Source organism: Schistocerca cancellata, chromosome 9 (genome assembly GCF_023864275.1).
Source record: "Schistocerca cancellata isolate TAMUIC-IGC-003103 chromosome 9, iqSchCanc2.1, whole genome shotgun sequence".
NCBI classification, from domain to species: Eukaryota; Metazoa; Arthropoda; class Insecta; order Orthoptera; family Acrididae; genus Schistocerca; species Schistocerca cancellata.
In genome coordinates this window covers 312,923,335-312,943,590 of record NC_064634.1, presented here as the reverse complement: position 1 = coordinate 312,943,590, position 20,256 = coordinate 312,923,335, and the positions used below count along the sequence as shown (strand labels likewise).

The following is a 20,256-nucleotide window of genomic DNA, read 5'->3' as shown; positions in this document are numbered from 1 at the left end:
ACGACTGACTGGCTGGTGCGCTGAATATTGGATGCAGAGAAATCCAGTTTTGTCATGGAGGCAAAAGAGGACAGCGGAGAACAGAAGAAGATGACATACCCCAGAACGTGTCCTCACACAAACAGCTGAACTGTGGGTGGAGTCGCAGAGCCATGACAATAAATAGCGCAGAAGATCTAACCACCCTATGGATAGCAAGTGCATCACGTAATGCATCCTTCCCAAATGACCTGCATTCCTGTAGAATTTTGAAAGTGTGAGGTCACATCCTGAAAGGGAACCAGAACTAATTAGGTCGAAAAGTGGGAGACTCCTTTTAGTCGCTTCTCATGACAGGCAGGAATACCTTGGGCCTATTCTAATCCTTGAACCCGCAGGAGAAGCATTAACTGCACAACGGAAATTGCACTATAAGTATTGAAAAGTTTTTATATTAAAAATTATTTATCACAAGTTTTACATTAAAAAATTATTTAATAATCTGCTAGACTGAATGAAGGAAAGTGCCACCATTTATCGAATTAAAGAAATGCAGACTGTCGCACAGACATGTGCAGTGCAGTTGTGTATGGGGGAAAGCAGAGGCGACGGAACGTGGAGAATATTGACATCACAGCCTCAATTTGAAAAGCTAGGATCACATTGGATCTACTCAGTTTTTCACCGGAAACTGTATTCGTGGACTGCAATAAGACTGGAAAACTTCAGGGCATTGGAAAATTTCGAGTTACATAATACTGTTGTTTTGGTGAACTGCAAAATTTATGAGATAGCTGGGACGAGCTTCTGGTTCCCAGTTACATGCGCAGGTACGACTGTAAATACCATGAGTCCTGATCTCATAGACTCTTTAGATACACTAATAGCATCTCAGCAAGCAAAATTTCCTTGGAGCAGATGTTGCAACGTATTCAGCGATATCAAGATAACAGACGCCGAAATGTGGTAACCATAAGCATTACGACCCCTAGTCTTTCCGTGTTTCTGATGCAATTTTTGTAGTTTATTTTTGCCTCAAACGTAGATATATCCATTCTCAGGGCCTACCGACACATCAGATGCCTGTCAAGTTGTTAATTAACGTAATTCGAGACACGTATACTAAGAAAAACTCTAAAAGTAGTGCAACTTGGAAAACGAAATTAAGGTAATGTAGGATAACTGTAAAATGGGTCCATAAAATCAAAAGTTAAGATTAATGGTATAGAATTAGGAAACAAAGAGAAAATACATCAGAGTCAGCTCTCACAAGCAAACGACTTGATGACATAGCACAGTGTACAGTTTTGTATATAAATCTATGAGATGATTGCAGAGGATAATCAAAGGTAAAATTTTTTTGGAAACGGGGAAGGAATGTTACACATCAGAATAATTTTACTGTACGTTGAATTTACTTTACGTTGAATTTATTGAAAAGTTCTGCCAGGCAAGTTCAGAACAGAGTAGGCCAGCTCTGTGCCGGTGTCCTACTGTGAATGTTAACAGGAGGTGTTGCCGATGTGACCCACGTCACAGCACGAAGTGAACATTGCCACACAAACTTCGAGTGGGGGAAGGCAGAAATGTAACCGTCTCAGTGCTACGCAACACAGTAATGTGTAGTAACACTTCGTAATTTTAGCGACAGACCGCCACTCTCAAGCCAATGTAGGCATAAAGACCCAAGTTCGGCGACGTAGAATAATTATGGAATTGCCACAGAAAGGTAAGGAGGGATGACAGGACCGACAAACGAGGGCAAATGTGTCCACCTAGAGCCACCGCGTCATAGGCGCATCCTCGGCACACATTCCGTTCTGCTGCCATTCTGTCCAAGTCGCTAGAGCCAGAGAGAATGGCGGTCTACTGAGTTTCAGTGAAACTATGACAAACTGATCGATGATGATTCGCCTGCTACTACCTGCTTGCTCTGCTTGCTGATTCGCACACCGAGACGCAGCCAACCTGATGCTTACTACAGACTTCGCCTGCCCTTGATGCCCACTGGAATATCGCAGATAAAAACATGGGTTTGCGTCCAGCCTCCTTCACTTAGGCCATCATGGCTTGCAAGCTGTCATCTTCACCCCGACCAGGTGTCGCCCGTTTGTACAGCCCTCTGGTCAACTTGTGAACATTTGCTGCACTTGGTCGCTCCATGGGGGATAGCCAGGGCCTAGTCTTCACGGTAATCGACGTCCTGGACTACATTCGGATTTCCTCACCTGAGCAAGTGGTGGGCTTTTTATGATAGCACTGTAGTGGGAGCTGCAGTGTATCGCACCACGTCTGCACAGGAGATATCTTCTCGCCCTTCTGCTGCCGCCAGCACAGCACGCAGCCGTGGCTCACTGCCCTGCGGGGTGACGTCGCAAGCCGCTAAAGAGGCAACAGCACTTCTTTATGGCACATTCTTACGCCCAGCCGCGGACTGTCGCCTTGAAGGTAACTCTGTAAACTTAAGAGAAGGAACAAATCTTATTACAAATACCAATGTGTAATTGACGCCTCCGAGCGTAAACTGTATCACTAATCCTCACTCTGTGCCAGGCCTCCTGCTTAAAGTGCAGCCCCTATTCCTTGGTTCGCAACAGATCTATGATCACTTGTTCATATTCGATGCTGTTAAGTGCATCTCCTCTACTGAACAAGTACTCATAGCTCTTAAATTACGTATTTTAGAGCCCATCTTTATTAGACAATTTTTCCTGTTTTGGTCAATACTACCACCGCTGAAAGTACACTATATGAACAAAGGTACCTGGACACCCCCAAAATGATACGTTTTTCATGTTAGGTGCATTGTACTGCCACCAGCTTCCAGGAACTCCATATCAGCGACCTCAGTAGTCATTAGACATCGTGAGAGAGCAGAATGGGGCGCTCTCCAGAACTCATGGACTTTGAACATAGTCAGGTGATTGGGTGTCACTTGTATCATATGTCAGTAGTAACTTGATACCTTGAGCACACTCGCAGATAATTTAGCAACATTTTTATATTTTTAAAGGAATCACTTGAGTGAGCAAAACGAATGTACCGACAAAATATGAAAATGAAAATTCAAAAAAAGAGTCTTGAGGAGCCCTCAAAAGAAACCCTGAAAAGCTACTTCAAAATCACACATTGAGCTCTAGATCATGAAATTCATTACCATTATTTTTAGCTCTTTTCATTCCTTTATATCTCAGCTTAATATTGCCTTCTTCAAAACACTTAAAATCCCAACTACTAAGAATTTTATAATATCTGTCTGGCAAAACAACTTTACATTTTTCTCCATATTTAGTTTTTAAATATTCACAACCTATAATGTAATATAATTCATTTACTTCTAGCTCACTAATCATTTTAAACAAATTAGACTTGCTTGCAGTGTTCAGCTTCTTCAGTAGAGCCTCCATTTATATATAATAAAAAATTTAATAAGATTAAAATTTTATTATTATAAATATGACAAATGTGTGGGAAATATTTCAATTTGACATTAATGATGAAAAACAACTTCAGTGTAATGTTTGAAATGAATACTTTAAACCATGTTTAGTTATAGAACATTTGAGAAGTCGGAACCATGATGTATTAAAGAACATAGAAGAATATGATGAAACTGATATAGAAATATAGGAGGAAATAGAAAGCTCAGGTTCTTTCTTTTCTATGATCGTAAAAAAATAGCTAATTATAATTTACCTAAAAATACTTTACCAATAAAATTACATTAAAGCCTATTCATTATTTTTATCAAAGCCAATTCATTATTTTTAAAAGTTTCTCATTCTATAACCAAAAAATTAGATATCAATGAATACAACAGAATTCAACTAACTAATTTATTTTTTTTATATAAGAAATGTGGTATGAATTTTTTTTGCATTAGAAGAGATTCAAAATCCATAAAACAGTGTATCAAAATTTTCTAGAACGATTCTCTTATCATACTGAAATGAGAATGCTTTCTTAACTTGTCTGTTAACTAGATTTATAGTAACAACATCTCTGGTTACCTGATGTATAACTGTATCTGTATCTTTTCTTTCACTTCACTCTCTATTAGTCATATCAAAGAATCACCATTCAGCTTTTGAAGATTCATGTAATTTAAAGTGAAAACCTTTATCTTCATCTGTTTCTTTATCATTTTTCTCATAATAATAACTTTTGGGGCCTTTTGAAGCCCAGTCTGTAATCCAGTTATTTCCCAATTCATCAGTCCATTCGCCTAACATACAAACTGTTTCCACAGTATTTTTACCATTATCAACATATACTACAGAATCGGTGTCAAAATACATAATGTTTATTCCTAGTTTGTCTAACATATCATGCAATTTAAGCCTTGCATTTGATGTAGTGAATGCAGCTATGAAAATATTTGTAGCTGTATTATTTTCTACATAATAAGCCTTGAAATTGTACCTCATCAGTACCATACGCTCATTAATAAAATTTATGTCTGAAGTATCTATTCAATCATCCAAAAGTATCTCATAAAAAAGTTGTAAATCAGTCACATAATGAGTTTTATTCATATTTTGCCTTTGTCCAAATTTCCTCCATAATAAATTCAGACATATCTTGGCAACTGCTTCTTTATCTAGGTTTTCATTTATTCTATCAGGATCTAAGTCAATATCCATTTTCTCTTTAACTATTTTCATATACTCTTCATCACTTTCAAAATTATGTGGACTGGTTTCTAATTTTATTTTCACAAAATTTTTAAACAATTTGTTGCTTTCATCTTTAAAATCCCATACCTCATCTGTACCACATATTCATTAATAAAATTTGTATGTAAAGTATCTAATCGATCATCCCATAGTATCTCATAAAAATTTTATGAGTGACATAATCAGTTTTATTTATATTTTGCCTTTGTCCAAATTTCCCACATAATTAATTAAGACATATCTTAGAAACTGCTCGTTTTCCTGGATTTTCCTTTATTCTATCAGGATCTAACTCAATATCCATTTTCTCTGTAACTGTGTAGATATACTGTTCCTCATTTTCAAAAGTATGTTGATTGTATTCTAATTTTATTTTTAAAAAGTCTTTCACATAATTTTCAAACACTGTTGCTTTTATGTTTAAAATCCAATACTTCATAGACATCTAAAATTTTATATCCTTTTTCCACAGCTTTCTTTACTTGTCCGTTACTCAACTTCCAATAAAACTCATTTCTTCATCAATGTGATTAAATTATTTATTTGTTCTTGTGCACATTGATAAACAAAGGAAACAACAGTTTTCATTTTTATCTATCTTTATTTTCAATGGTAAAACAGGACGATACAATCGTCTGGGTGCCAATACTTAACATTTTATAAAGCTGTACCATTATTTAGTGTAATATCTTGGTTTGTATATTTTTGTTTCATGTCATCAGGATAATAATCATAATATTGTACAGTCGGAGAAAGACTACATGCAGCAATATATTTTATTTTTGTGCTAACACCATCTGATTTAGCTCTTAATTTTATTGCACTTATTTGGCCACCATATAAAGCATTTCTTGGATTCAACAGTTTGACAACTTTGGCTATCTGTTTTAGTTTCTTAAGCTTTTTATATTCTGGTGAGTTCAGCCAATCACGTTTCCACATCTCTACCAAATTACATCCAGCATTTCGTATTTCTGTACTTCTTTCTAAAATTCTTTTGATAAAGGTCATCTATTGCTTTTTATTTTTATTGTTAACTTTTGAAACATTTTTTACATCCATACCAGAAGCAACCATGATAATGATAAAGAGTATTAGTTTCTTTATCAAATCCATCTAGTTTTGCACCAACTATTCTTACTTCTTCCCCATTAAGAACATGTTGAAAGTTGCTATTATTTAAACTATTTAAACAAGCTATGGATTCTTTACTGTAATTTTCTTTCTATTCTTTATCCAATACAGCAGTCGTATTTCTAGCTAAATATTTAGATCTGTATACAGCCATGCAAACTCCACCAATTGTTAAGTAACAAAATTGATCAATATTAGCTATTTCTAAGAATTCTAAACAACCTCTTCTCAAATCTCTACATCAGAATTAGAGTACTCATTAATTTCTTTCTTGAAATTCAACACATAATTTTCTTTAACTCTGTAACTATGCCATTTGAGAAATGCTTCTGTATTTTTCAGTGTGAGAACAGTAATATTCAGAATCAGTAATTGGTCCAATTTAATTTTCATTTTCTGCTGTATTGAATAAATGTGGGAAGTAACCTTTCTTCAATTCTTTCAAATCAAAAGTTTTTGGAAAAATACTAAGAGGACTTTGTACTGCTGTCTATAATTTTTGAACCTAACTGTTTGATCTCCAATAACATCAATTTGGTTCCTGTGTAGATGTTATTTTATGATATTTTCAACACAGTATTTCAAAATAAATTGTGAATTGTAAGCTTTTGCATAATGAGCTATGAATGTGTAATAGCTGCTTTTTTTCCAGATATCATCCATCTACGGAATTCATCATTTGTCTTAATTTTATAAAGAGTGTCACCTTTAAAATTGTGAAAAGTTATGAAATTTTCAATGTGTGTTCCAGTTTCTTGAGTTGCTTCATAATCAAACCACATATACCTCTCTGCATAAGTACAATTCACTCTCTTAGGGATTCCATCTTTACAACATTTAAACACCTGCAAATATTTTATTGCACTCGAAGCATTGCTAAACATAAAAATCTTTAAATTCTCCATTTATATAACAACCATCTTTATTACAATTTCGACAACCTTGGACTATAAAATGCTCACCAAATTTTCTTTCATAGACGCCACCTTTTTTGCAATTTCTCTTGCATATAACATTTGTGATATTTAATTTCTACTTTTTACTACTTGATTACAGTTTCTACAAAGTTCAAAGCGACATGTATGTACTTTGAATCTCATACAAATCTTATTACATCCTTTACATTTATAAGCTGTAACACAAACTTCCTGGTGATTGTTTAAGCATTCTTCATTATAGCAGTATCTATTGCATTTCTCACAGTAAATCTTATTTTGTTCATTTTCATGTTCTGGACTTTTGTATAATATGCACAATTTTCTCTTTATTTTGCATCTATGTTCATTCTTCTTGTTGTATGATTTCTTACACTTATCGCAGAAATATACTAAATGCCAAGAAAGCTGTCATATCGTTAGTTACATCGAAATGGTTGTGATCTTTATGTAGATACATCTTCATTTCTTTTTCTGGACTACTATAGGTAACTGAAGTGAAATTTTCAGCACATACAACGTTTTTTTTGATATCTAGTAGTTGCTCTACGTTTTTAATGTTACCTACAGTAAATCCTTCTTCTTTGGATTCAACCAACTGTTTACATAATATGTCAGTTAACTCTTTCTGTAATTTGTATTTATCTCCTACTCTGATCTTCTTAATCTCACCTGTAGTTAGTTCTCTTCCCAAAATATTATCTGTATGGTATGTTAATGTAACAATTACTGCTCTCAGAAAACACAAATTATCATTAATTTTATTTCTTGTCATACACCTTTTAGTCCTTTGTCTTCAGCTAGATGTAATATTTTTCTACTTTTACCACTTCTAGGATTGCTATCATCAAAATATTAATGGAGGTATCAGCTATATGAACAGTCTCAACAGATGTTAAGATATCTTTCATTTTATTGCACAAAACTTCAACAGACTATAGAGTATTATTTGCAGCTCTATATCCTGTGGAAATTGGATAAAACATTTTTGGGTTGTTTATTGTTAAATTCAACTTATCACCTTTTCTAAAATTAGATGTCTTTTTAGCTGCTTTTAACATAGAATTGAATGCTTTCGTTATATAATCTGTTTTCTCGCTAATGGTACTAAGTTTGGTAATGTTAGCATCATTAAATACAATTTTGTAGTCAACGGACCATGCTTTCAATTTTTCATTAAATCCAGATCTAATTTCTTTAATCTCAAGTAAATACTTTCTGAATGGTTTGGTCGCTTTTTCTTGTTCAAGTAGTTTGGACAAAATGGATAAAGTTTATCTAGTCTCACTATCATTTCCTCTCTCAGTGGACAAGTTTTTTCAATAATGTCATCATAACATCTGTAGAAAAAATTTATATTAGGTACATGTTGTGATCTTTGTCTAGTCATTTGGAACAAATGTAGATGAAATTGAAATTCTTTTTACCCAATAGCATTAAAAAAAATTAACTCTGATTTCTTTAATGTACTGTGTCCTCTAAGGCCAGGATTTTTAGCTAGAGCTTTGAGTTCATGTACTCTCAAATTATCGAGATTTATTGTAGGAGGAGGCAAATTATTTGAAATGATTAAGTTAATTAAATCAGCTTTTCTAAGCCCACTATAAACTCATAAATTATTCTTTGTGCAATAATCGTGAAGTTGAGCGACTGTAAACGCTTCCATTTACATATAATAAAAGCAACAATAGTTAAATTTTATCTCCAATTAATTGTATATGTTTGGCTGACTGGAAATGTCTTTTGAGACCACTTGTAATTCTTTCTTTTCCACATTTACACACCATTTTTCTTTTTCGCTTATCTTCTAATTGGAAAACATTGCACCTGCTTGACCACTTGTCCCTAGGTGAAGGATTTGTGTAAAAACAACTAAAATCTTCAATTTCTTGACAACCAATACATTTTTAACGATGTGCTTCATTCTGTTGATCTCTATTTAACTCCTGTTGTTCATAATAATTCTTGCTAAAACAAAGAATAGCTTTCATGTCATTACATTTTTCAATTGGATTCTTATGGTAAGATATAAATGGTTTAAAATGTTCTTTTTCATTATTATATATTTCTCATTTACGATTTTTTTCATATTCTATTCATACATTTGAATGTTTATCCTTTGTATATTTATGTTACTGAAAGTTATCAATTGACTTCTCCACCTTGCATTTCTTACTTTTTCAACACTTCCATTTATTGAGATAGTTTTTCATTAGAATACCTAAAATTATTCCTTAAGAAATGAATCCTCTTTCATCTTGTTGTACACTAGATAACTGCATAGATAAAATATTTACACTGTTAATTTTTCTACTCTCACTATGTATTATTGCATTTACGATTTTTTAGTACAATATGCATTTCAAACCATGTGCTTTGCTGATTTGTTGATAAAATGTATGAAATACTTGTATAACAGCTAAAACTGACGATAGCAAAAGAGAGAAGTGTTTGTATCACGTCATGAACAAGGGAAGCACGACCGCAGCAGAAAAAAGACAAGCTGCGAATGTATAATATAGCATAATATACATAACATGTACATACATATACCCTTCTCTGTTGCCCGTGAGCGTTTGTGACATCATCACGTTATCATTCTGTATCGAGAGAGGTGGCACAGTGAGTAGCACACTGGACTTGCATTCGGGAGGACGGTCATCCTGATTTTGGTTTTCCGTGATTTCCCTAAATTGCTTCAGTCTAGTGCCATGATGGTTCCTTGGAGAGGGCGCGGCCGATTTCCTTTCCCCATCCTTCCCTAATCCGATGACACCGATGACCTTGCTGTTGGTTCGCTCTCCAAATCAACCATCTAATCAAATCATTGTGTATAATTCAGCGGCTGAAGAGAAAGCGCGAATTGATGATTTCCTTTCAGCAGGCGTCGCCATGATACCTTTTTTCCGTACCTGCGATACTAATGTGCACTATATAAGGAAATAAATTGAAACCCAGCGAAGCTAGCATATAAAATATCTAAACGCGTTTTGTAAAACAAAGCTGAACAAACCGTGTCTTGCATATAGCGGAGTTTCTCGGTAAGCACGGGAAATAAGAACAGCTATAACAAAAAAATATTACGACGATTATATTATCAGTTTGTCTTGGTAATATATCCAATATATATCCTCTGTAATTTAGTCTCGCAGTCGCAGTTGCAGTCGGTGTAACACTATTTATTTCGTTTATTAGGTGTTTAATTCTATTTTCTCCCTTGATACAAATTAATGCCCCTCCGTAGTTGGGATAGCTAACGACGCCTGGTGGCGCTCGAGTCGGTGGCAAGTCGGTTGGAATTCTGGTTGTGGATGAAACTTCCACTACCATTATTTGGCCGGAAAGGAGGGGAGAGGTGGTGGCACAAGGTTCGCGATCACCAGTCTCTGCGCCAGTATCCTTCATCAAATTCCAAACCTCTCTTCAGTGTCTCACGACGTGAGGCCGTGTGTGTCCGTCAAATGGGGATGTGAAACTCTGCGACTCCCTTGGTGCTGTTCGAGAACAGGACGCTATGCGCTGGCACCGGCTTTTACCCTTCCCCTTCTCTCATCATCATACAACATATTACAGCACACTATATACACACATCCACTTCAGTCACATGCGCTCTACAGATATACCTGCGACACCTTTCCCGGATATCCGCAAGGAAAGGGGCCAACTCACACACAGGAAGAGGATCCTTTCAGAGAGGTGGCTTAACTCACCCAGTGAGATATTCCATCCACAATGCCCCACGACATTTACATTTTCATTTCAAGATGATTAAAAGCTGGTAACTTTTCGAACGCTTTATAAAATGTTAAGAGGGAACGACGTCTCCATTTACAAGCCATTTGGTAAATCATAGGCTCTAACAACAAAACAAAACATTGTAATATACTATATTGCTGTGCATGTGTTATTCCAAATTATGATGGAATGTTCCTAGGCACAGCGGTGACTACAGCCGTTCTGAAATACAATTCACAGTTGCGAATATGGACAACCGTAAGCTGTATAATAAGTTGACGACAGTCAAACGGTGCCGACACAGTAGCTCAGCGTGTTCGGTCAGAGGGTTAGCTCCCCTCTGTAACGATAATAAAAAATAAAAATAAACAAAAGGCGACCGCTCACGATAAGTGTGAAGTCCGGGTTCGAGGTCCGGCACAGCACAAATTTTCACGGTCATTAATTCATTATACATGTGATGGTTGTCCACATTCGCAACTGCATATACAATTTTTTGTAAATATTGTAATGGTCTGAGAGTCAAGTAACATCTTCTGAAAGACTAGTTTCTGTCCTTTCACTTTTAGCTTTATTTAAAAATCGCTTAAATGTTTATACAGAATGGGTCACATATGGAACACTCTTTTTATTTAGCATGATATTAATGCCTTCAGCTGCTAATTGGCGTTGATATATATAAACGGGGAGAGATGTAAATGTGTGCCCCGACCGGAACTCGAACCCAGGATCTTACATGGCAGACGCTCTATCCATCTGAGCAACCGAGGGCACAGACGATAGCTCGACTGCAGGGACTATCTCTAGCACACCTCCCGCGAGACCCAAATTCTCAAAAAAAAAAAAAATGGTTCAAATGGCACTGAGCACTATGGGACTTAACTTCTGAGGTCATTAGTCCTCTAGAACTTAGAACTAGTTAAACCTAACTAACCTAAGGACATCACACACATCCATACCCGAGGCAGGATTCGAACCTGCGACCGTAGCGGTCTCGCGGTTCCAGACTGCAGCGCCTAGAACCGCACGGCCACATAGGTCGGCCCCCAAATTCTCACCTTGTATGTCCACACACTACATTCGTAGTGTCCCACCCCACCACACTCATTACTCGTGGAAGACATTCTTACCAAGTCCCGTAGGAGTTCGGGGAATATGTGTGCATCCGCACAGAAGACGAAGGTCATGGCCGGTGTTGCCAGAACTGTATATTTATATGGATATACGGACATGTTCGAAAGAACAGACACCATATCCATGTAAGTATACTCTTTTTATTTGGTGAACGGTTCAGCATACCGAAACGAGGTTTTCAGAAAATTATGGTACATAATGTGGTGTCACCGCCAGACATCACACATGCTAGGTGGTACCCTTTAAATTGGCCGCGGTCCGTTACTATACGTCGGACCCGCGTGTAGCCACTATCAGTGATTGCAGACCGAGCGCCGCCACACGGCAGGTCTAGTCTAGAGAGACTCCCTAGAACTCGCCCCAGTTGTACAGCCGACTTTGCTAGCGATGGTTCACTGTCTACATACGCTCTCATTTGCAGAGACGACAGTTTAGCACAGCCATCAGCTACGTCATTTGCTACGACCTAGCAAGGCGCCATATTCAGTTACTATGTATGAGAATGTAATCTGAACAGATAATATTGTGAATCATGTACCGTCAAGAGCGACGTTCATCATTAATGGATTAATGTTAAGTATCAGACTAATTACGTCCGCTTTCTTAATTCTAATTCCTTGTCATGTTCCAGACCTCACGTCAGTATAGTTCTTCCCTCCTCACGCCAGCCTGCGTGAGCTAAAACGCGTGCATTTCGGCCTCCACTAGTAACACGGTGTTGGCTCTTCTGCCAATACAACACATAAATGGGCACGTATTTTATTACATGTTTAAAGCCTTTAAATTATGTATCAACCAAAATAATGAAGTAAGTTTAATTTTTTTAATTGAATAATGTGTTATTTCAACGGCATTTGAAAATGCGAAAAGAGTGACAGTGGTTGTAAACGTGTCCGTGCTGAAACTTTTCACAAAAGTATATTTGAAATGTGCTGTAATTTAAAGACAAGACAGCTGGATCCCCTGCTGTGGTGGAAACGGCACCAAGTGTGGATCTCATGTCAGGCTACGACGTTGTAACAAGCATTTTGGCCGTTTGCTTGTTTCCAGTTAAACAGGTTTATGTATACATAAAACGCCTTCTGATATGCTAGAATTTAGTATACAGTTTAATTTATAAAATTTACCAATATCTATGTTGCATAACATTGAGCCACGAAAAATACGTGTTATCTTAATACCGCAGGCTCACCATCTCGGTACACACAGGGTGTATCAAAAAGAATCATCCGATTTGGCACGTCTATATTTCTGAAAGTAATAAACAAATACAACGAATTATGTTTTTTGATGAGCGGAAACTCAAAAAGTTTTTTTTTCATGCCTTTTCATAGGTGTTCAGTATGCCCCCCTACAGATGCACGGCATACGTCAATGCGGCATTCGAATTGGTTCCACACTGCAGAGAGCATGTCTTGAGTTACGGCTTCCACAGCTGGTGTTATGCGATGTCTCATTTCATTTATTGTTGTTGGTAACGAAGGCGCATCAGCAGGGTCTTTTACAAACCCCCACAGGTAATATTCATCAGATCCTGTGACCTTGCAAGCCAGTAATGTAAGGCTAAATCATTTGGTCCAGTGCTATCGATCCATCCTTCAGTAATCATATGATTTATAAATTCCCGCACTTGCAAATGACAGTGTGGCGGTGCCTCATCCTGTTGATAAATGAAATCGTTCAAATAAGTCTCCATCTGTGAGAAAAGAAAGTTCTCATGCATATCGAGATATGTGCTTTCTGTAACAGTGTTCTCGGCAAATAAAAATGGAGAGACCCTCTGTTGTTGTACAACTTCATGTGGTTATTTCGTACGCCATATCCTCACATTATGACGGTTCAGCTTTCCATTTAAATGGAATGTTGCCTTGTAGCTAAAGGCTAAGCGTGGAAGAAAACTTTCATCATACACACGTTGTTTGTCACCTCCACAAAGATCTTGCAGTAGCTGAACTTTGTATAGTTTTGTGTGTAAAGGCCGACGCAACACACGCCAGACGGACATCGGGGCCACGATGAGCTGTCGAGCTGCACGACGAACGGATTTCTGCGCACTCCCTGTGAAACTAAGGCAGATGTGAAACTTCCTGGCAGATTAAAACTCTGTGCCGGACCGAGACTCAACTCGGGACCTTTACCTTTCACGGGCAAGTGCTCTACCATCTGAGCTACCCAAGCACAACTTACGCCCCGTCCTCGCAGTTTTACTTCCGCCAGTACCTCTTCTCCTATTTTCCAAACTTCACAGAAGCTCTCCTGCGAACCATGCAGAACTAGCACTCATGGAAGAAAAGATATTGCGGAGAGAAGCGCACACTTCGCTGCGGAGTGAAAATCTCATTATGGCAGATGTGTTCGGAGTCTGTGTCAGACACTCGACGACGGCCGGGCGATTTGCCTTTACACAAACAACGTGTTTCTCCGAATTGTTCGCAGGCCGGTGTGGCCAATCGGTTCTTGGCGCATCAGCCTCGATCCGCGCGACCGCTACGGTCGCAGGTTGGATTCGTGCCTCAGGCATGGATCTGTGTGATGTCCTTAGGTTAGTTAGGTTTAAGTAGTTCTAAGTTCTAGGGGACTGATCTCAGATGTTAAGTCCCATAATGCTCAGAGCCATTTTTTCGGAGTTGTTCATGTCATAGTCTAATGCTCTGTGCTGTAGGAGGATCCACACCATACCTAGAACAAAAGTGACGCTGAACAGTTATTACTGATTCGCACTGCGCAAAACATAGAACACAAAACGCTTTCTGTTATGCCGACACCATTTTTACTAGAACTGAAGTGGGTGCACCCTCCTGCTACCTAGCGGGAACCGTGTAAATCTCGAGAGTTTGCTCTATCCAACAGCACGTTGTTCACACACATATCTCAAACAACATAATAGTTATGATTTATTTTTCAAAAATAGGATAATTTTTTTGATACATCCTACATAATGATGGAAATCTTCCACATCTTAGTTGATACAAAAGTTAAGAGTATTACCTCTGCAACAAAATTACGTTCTCCCCTACGTATTATCATTTACTGGTAACCTCGTTTTATACCTTGAACAATTCAGGAAATAAAAGGGATTTTACGTGTTAACGCAGCGCATACTGCATATCTAGACTTACTGTACGAGAACTTTTGTCTCAAATGTGTTCAGATGCAACAGTACTTTGTATGGTGGCAGATTTAGTGGTGTTTCCTCCTGTGCTTTTCGGTCAAAATTCCAAGCGGACCTATAGCTCGTTCTTGAGGCTATTTCGTAGGAAAGAGTCAAATATCACGTGACTGTTCTGGCAGCCGTGGTACCGTATCGAGCTCTGCCGCGTATCTGTAAATCTCGAGTCCTGACGGTCGTAAGTTTATTTCAACCAGATGTAGTAAACATGACGGTACTGCAACTCTGGTTAGATCTTCACTTCACTTTGTCAGTTCATACCTTTGTAGCTGGTTGTTTTCCAAACTCTACGTACAGGAAACGTGTTCATACGACAACTGGGAGAAGGCCGGAGGACGAGTATTGCACGCTGTGTTTTGTTGCAGGGACAGTGGCGGTGCCCAAGTGCCGGCGCGACAGCCCAGATCTGGACGAGTGCCTCCAGCGCGCCCTGCAGGCGTCTCTGCCGCTGCTGCTGCGAGGTGAGCCACTGCTGCGTCAGCATGTCGTACCCTCCCTCGGAAAAGAATCACACGTTAAACCGCTAGCTGCGTCCCTTGTTGTTCAGGTTGTATGTTAATGACCTTCCAGACAATATTAATAGCAACGTCAAAGTTTCCCAACTGATGCTGTTATCTGTGATGAAGTGCTATCGAGAAATAGCTGCACAAGTATCCGATCAGATCTTGATAAGATTTAAAAGTGGTGCAAAGGTTGCCAGCTAACTTAAAATGTTTAGAAATGTAAAATTATACACTCCGCTAAACAAAACAATATAGTAGGTATCCTACGACTACAATATGGATGAGTCAGATGGAATCAGTCAACTCACATCAGTACATGAGAGAAGCAGTTTGCAAGGTTCTGAAATGTCAACCACATAGGCTCGGTTATAGATCAAGCACGTAGCAAAATTCGTTCCTTGGTATGGTGCTAGGAAGATGCTTACAAAATACTTGCACAGCCTGTACTAGTGTGCGACCCGAACCAAATGGCACTGATAGTGGATATTGAACTTATACAGGGAAGGGCACACGAATGGTCACAAGTTTTTTGGGCTCACAGGAGATTGTGAATCAAATGCTGAAAAATTTGGATTGGGTATTGCTTGAAAATATATGGAAACTCTCCCGAAAAAGCTTAATTACAAAGTTTCAAGAACCAGTATTATGTGAAGAACCTAGGATTATATTACAGCACCGTATGATATCACTGCTGTAGGCGTCGCGGAGAAAAGATTAGAGTAATCATTATTCCTCTGCTCCATATGAGAAAAGGACGGAAAGAAACTGTCATGCGAGGAAAAGACCCTTCGGCATGTATTTCACAACGGTTAGCAAAGTGTTTATGTAGATAGTTGCGTCCTCTCTCAATCTAATGTTACCTGCACTCTCATTACAAATAAATCAGTTTTGTATTTTGTACCGTGTACGCTTAGCCTTCGGTTGGGCGACGCCCAGTTTTGTGCTACGTCTACAGCTTCATCTATATACTGAAAATATCTAATGTTCATCGATGCAACTACTCGCTGTATGTGGGTGGTATATGCCCAAACAAAAACTACTTATGTTTCGTGCGGTGCGCAATGTGAACAGCACAAGACATTTTGGTTTTCATTGTAAACAAAGAATTATTCAACTGACAATTTTACCTGTTCAGTCCATAGAACAATCTCACATTACTCTAGTGCAATATTTAGATAAAAGGCTTTTGTTGATAATGGCAGCGAAACAAGAACAATATCGGTGGTTTCAGCAAATAACGAATAGTATTTCTCTGCTATGCAGCGTTATCCTTGGAGTCCTTGGATTGAATTCTGAAAAAATCTATATCAACTGGATACCTACAATCGTAATAAGGACAATATTTTACTTACAGTCAGAACTAAAGCGTTTTTCTTTCTATTCGTATTATACGAAGACTAGAAAAAACCCCGAACTTTGTTCACAAAATTTTTTCCACGCTTACCTTTTACTTATTGTGCATGGTCTTCTTCGAAGTACTCGTCTCCACAATTGATACACCGCTCCCAACGCCGTTTCACTTCCGGAAGTAGTCTTGGTACGCCTCGTGCTGGATCGCGCGAAGCGCCGTCTGCGAATTTTCTTGTATCTCGGCTATCGTTGGAAATCTTCTTGCTTTCAACAGGGTATTCAACTTTGGAAATAAAAAAAAATGGCAGCAGGAGCCATGTCTGCAGAGTACAGAGGATGAGGCAGCACAGTGATTTCGTTTTCTGTGCAATAGTCACGCACCAACAGGGATAAATGTGCGGATCGGTATCGCTATGCAAGAACCACGAATTTTCTCGCCACATCTCTGACCGTTTCCTTCTCACATTTACTCGAAGATGTCGCAACACATCCCGATAGTACCATCGATTAATAGTTTGTCCCTGTGGGACGAATTCATAATGAACTAATCCTTCAAAGTCAAAGAAAGCTTTGACATTTGACCTGACCTGATGAGCTTTTTTTGGTCTTGGAGAACTTTTCCCGACCCACTGTGAACACTGAACTTTAGTCTCAACATCATAACCGTAGATCCACGTTTCATAAGGAATACCTCGTTCTCATTTTTGCGATCCAAAAGCTCTTCACACATTGCGAAGCGAATGTCTTTCCGGTCGCGACTCATGAGCCGTAGGACGAGCTTGGCGGCAACATGAAGCTGTGTCAGGATTTCATGACTTGATCCAACTGAAATGTTACATTCTTCTGAAATCTCTCGGATAGCCAGTCTTCGATGGGCACGCACAATTTCGTTGACGTTCCTGATATGGACGTCGTCGGTAGATGTCGAAGGGCGTCATGAACGAGTGTCATTTTTAACTTCCGTCCGACCATTTTTAAACCACGTGAACCATTCGTAAGACCGAGTACGGCTTAAGCACTCATCACTCTAGGCTTCCTGCATCATTTGGTGTGTCACTGTAAAGGTTTTGTTGAGTTTCACGCAAAATTTAATGCAGTCGCGTTCCTCCTCTAACTCTGCCATTTAAAAAATCGCAAACAATGCGACACAACGTTCTACTCGATACAGCACTGAACAATAACTAATAGACACGCAACAACGAAACTTCTGGCAGTTACTCACTAAACACAGGCGTGTGCAGGGGTGCCAACCACATTTCGCTCCAACACACAATTGGCGCGAAATTACGAAGGTTCCGGAATTTTTTTAACAGAGCAATATATCTCGTGAATCAGTATACAAGTAGTTTTTGTGTGAACTGACTTCATCAAAAAGTCACAATAACAAGTTTAAAATAAGCTCTCGAAACAAAATACGAGAAGGTGTCAAAAAAACCGAATACTCGCCACAATGGGACCATGCAGTGGTTCCATTCAAAAGGAATCACCGCTCGCACTAAGACATTTTTCCCACTGTTTCATGTTTCGTGGAACGCGGTCGGCTGCTGACGGATCCAGAAACACACCGACTCTTGCACGTACTCGCCGGATTAAAACAGACGCCCACGCATGTCTTTCTTCAGGTCGACAAAGATGTCAAAATCACACTGTGAAAGATGCGGGCTACACGGAGAATGTTGCAGTGTTTCCGAATCAAAGCGCTTAAGCATAGCCTTCATCTGGTTGACAGTGAGGGGGCAGGCGTTATCGTGCAACAGTGTGGTTCCGTGCAATAGCATTCCTGAGCGTTTTATCTTAATGATGCGTCGCAGATTTTAACAAGTGTCCTCATAGCGTTGCACATTGATTGTGGTTCCACGCTCGAGGACCTCGCCGAACAGAGGAACCATCCTGTTCCACGATAACGGCCTTTCCCACGATGCCAATAAAGCGAAGGCTACATTTCGACGATTTGGTTGAGAAACACTGAAAGTTCATCCGTACAGTCTGGGTCTTTCAGCGTATGATTTTCAAATCTTTCTCGATCTGAAGAAAGAAATGAGGGGACGTCGGTTTCATTCGGACGAGGACGTGCAAGAGTGTGTGTAGTGGTGGATTTGTGAGCGGGCGACCGCGTTCTACGAAACAGAAACTGATCGTCTTGTCTCTCAGAGGGATCAATATCTTAAAGCACGTTATGATTACTTTTGAATTGAACCATTCCATGGTCCGAGTGGGTTAGGTTTTCATTTGACTGCCCTTTATATAAGTCACCCCCTTAAAACAGCACACTGTTTGCTTTGGAACGCTAAAGGTGGTGTAGGTGTAGCACCAGATGGTCATATAACGCTTCAACGCTGACGTACATCATGGCAGCGAACTGGTGTGAATGTCAGTCGGCTGAATAGAATCGGCGTAGTAACTGACTCTACGTGACATAGTGACAAAAAGCAGCTGTCGTATTTGGACGTGCCAACGACCACACCGTGAATGAAGTTGCCCAATTTGTTGGTGCACAACGTACATACAAGGAATGGGCTTACCACGCACAGCCATACAATATCGTATGAGAACAATAGTCATGAAAAGATCCTACCTGGTAGGGGCCGATGTCGAGTGTCACCCTCTGTCAGTAACAGTTTGTTTCAAACACGACATATACTATGGCTGTCAGTGAACGCAGATCGCCGGCCGGTGTGGCCGAGCGGTTCTAGGCGCTTCAGTCTGGAATCGCGTGACCGCTACGGTCGCAGGTTCGAATCCTGCCTCGGGCATGGATGTGTGTGATGTCCTTATGTTAGTTAGGTTTAAGTAGTTCTAAGTTCTAGGGGACTGATGACCTCAGATGTTAAGTCCCATAGTGCTCAGAGCCATTTGAACCATTTTGAACGCAGACCTAGCTCAACCAACTTGACTTCTGTCAGGTCCGAAAGTGTTTATGATTGACTAGGATTGACCCTCATTTTCGGTCTCTGTGAGTTACGATCCTGGCGACCATTGCTTTTACACTGCGTTACATACCTGCAAATGGTGCATAGAGGATACACAGACTTCTTAGATACACCAACAGATAGTGCAACTTGGTTCATGGTCTGGTCATGAGCATCTCCAAATACAATAATTCTTTTCAGCCATTCTGAGAGGTCTCCACGTCGACCCATCTTAATTGCTTAATTCCGTAAAAAAAGCTTTCACTCACACACCACTTCACTCTACAGCGGTTTAGGCTCGCGTGACCTCCTGGTATCGGCTATACAGCTACTACAGACAAAAGACAATACAAAGGCAGTCCAATGACGACGTGAGGTCTGGTATTGCGTTAGGCTCATTAAGACTAACTGATGCTCATCTCAAGAGCGCATCACCCGGCCATAAACCGACTATGGCCTCCTCTAAACATTCTGAACGGCTTTGTGAATGAATTACGGTGTGAATATAGACGTCATGCAACAACGATATATTTCAAATGAAGGCTCTCTCGAATACACAAAAATCTACTGTATTAAAATATGTTCCAGAATAAATCATCCCGTGCAGAGCTCGTCTAGAAATGGCTAGGTACGAAGGGCAGTCATAAAATTTTAACTGTCACCTTAAAAAGTAATCTTAGATAATCAGTTGTTTTCATTTACCTGTCCGTTGTACAGGTACACATAGGAATC

At 39.2% G+C, this 20,256-nt stretch overlaps 1 protein-coding gene across 1 annotated transcript in view; it reads left to right on the top strand.

Annotated features, from left to right (window-relative positions):
• The window catches only part of LOC126101381 (uncharacterized), a 101,801-nt gene that overhangs the window by 13,066 nt on the left and 68,479 nt on the right, over positions 1-20,256 (top strand). The window contains exon 2 of the mRNA XM_049912047.1: positions 15,128-15,223. Within this exon, the coding sequence (XP_049768004.1) occupies positions 15,128-15,223 (96 nt within the window). The remainder of the gene's footprint in view (positions 1-15,127; positions 15,224-20,256) is intronic.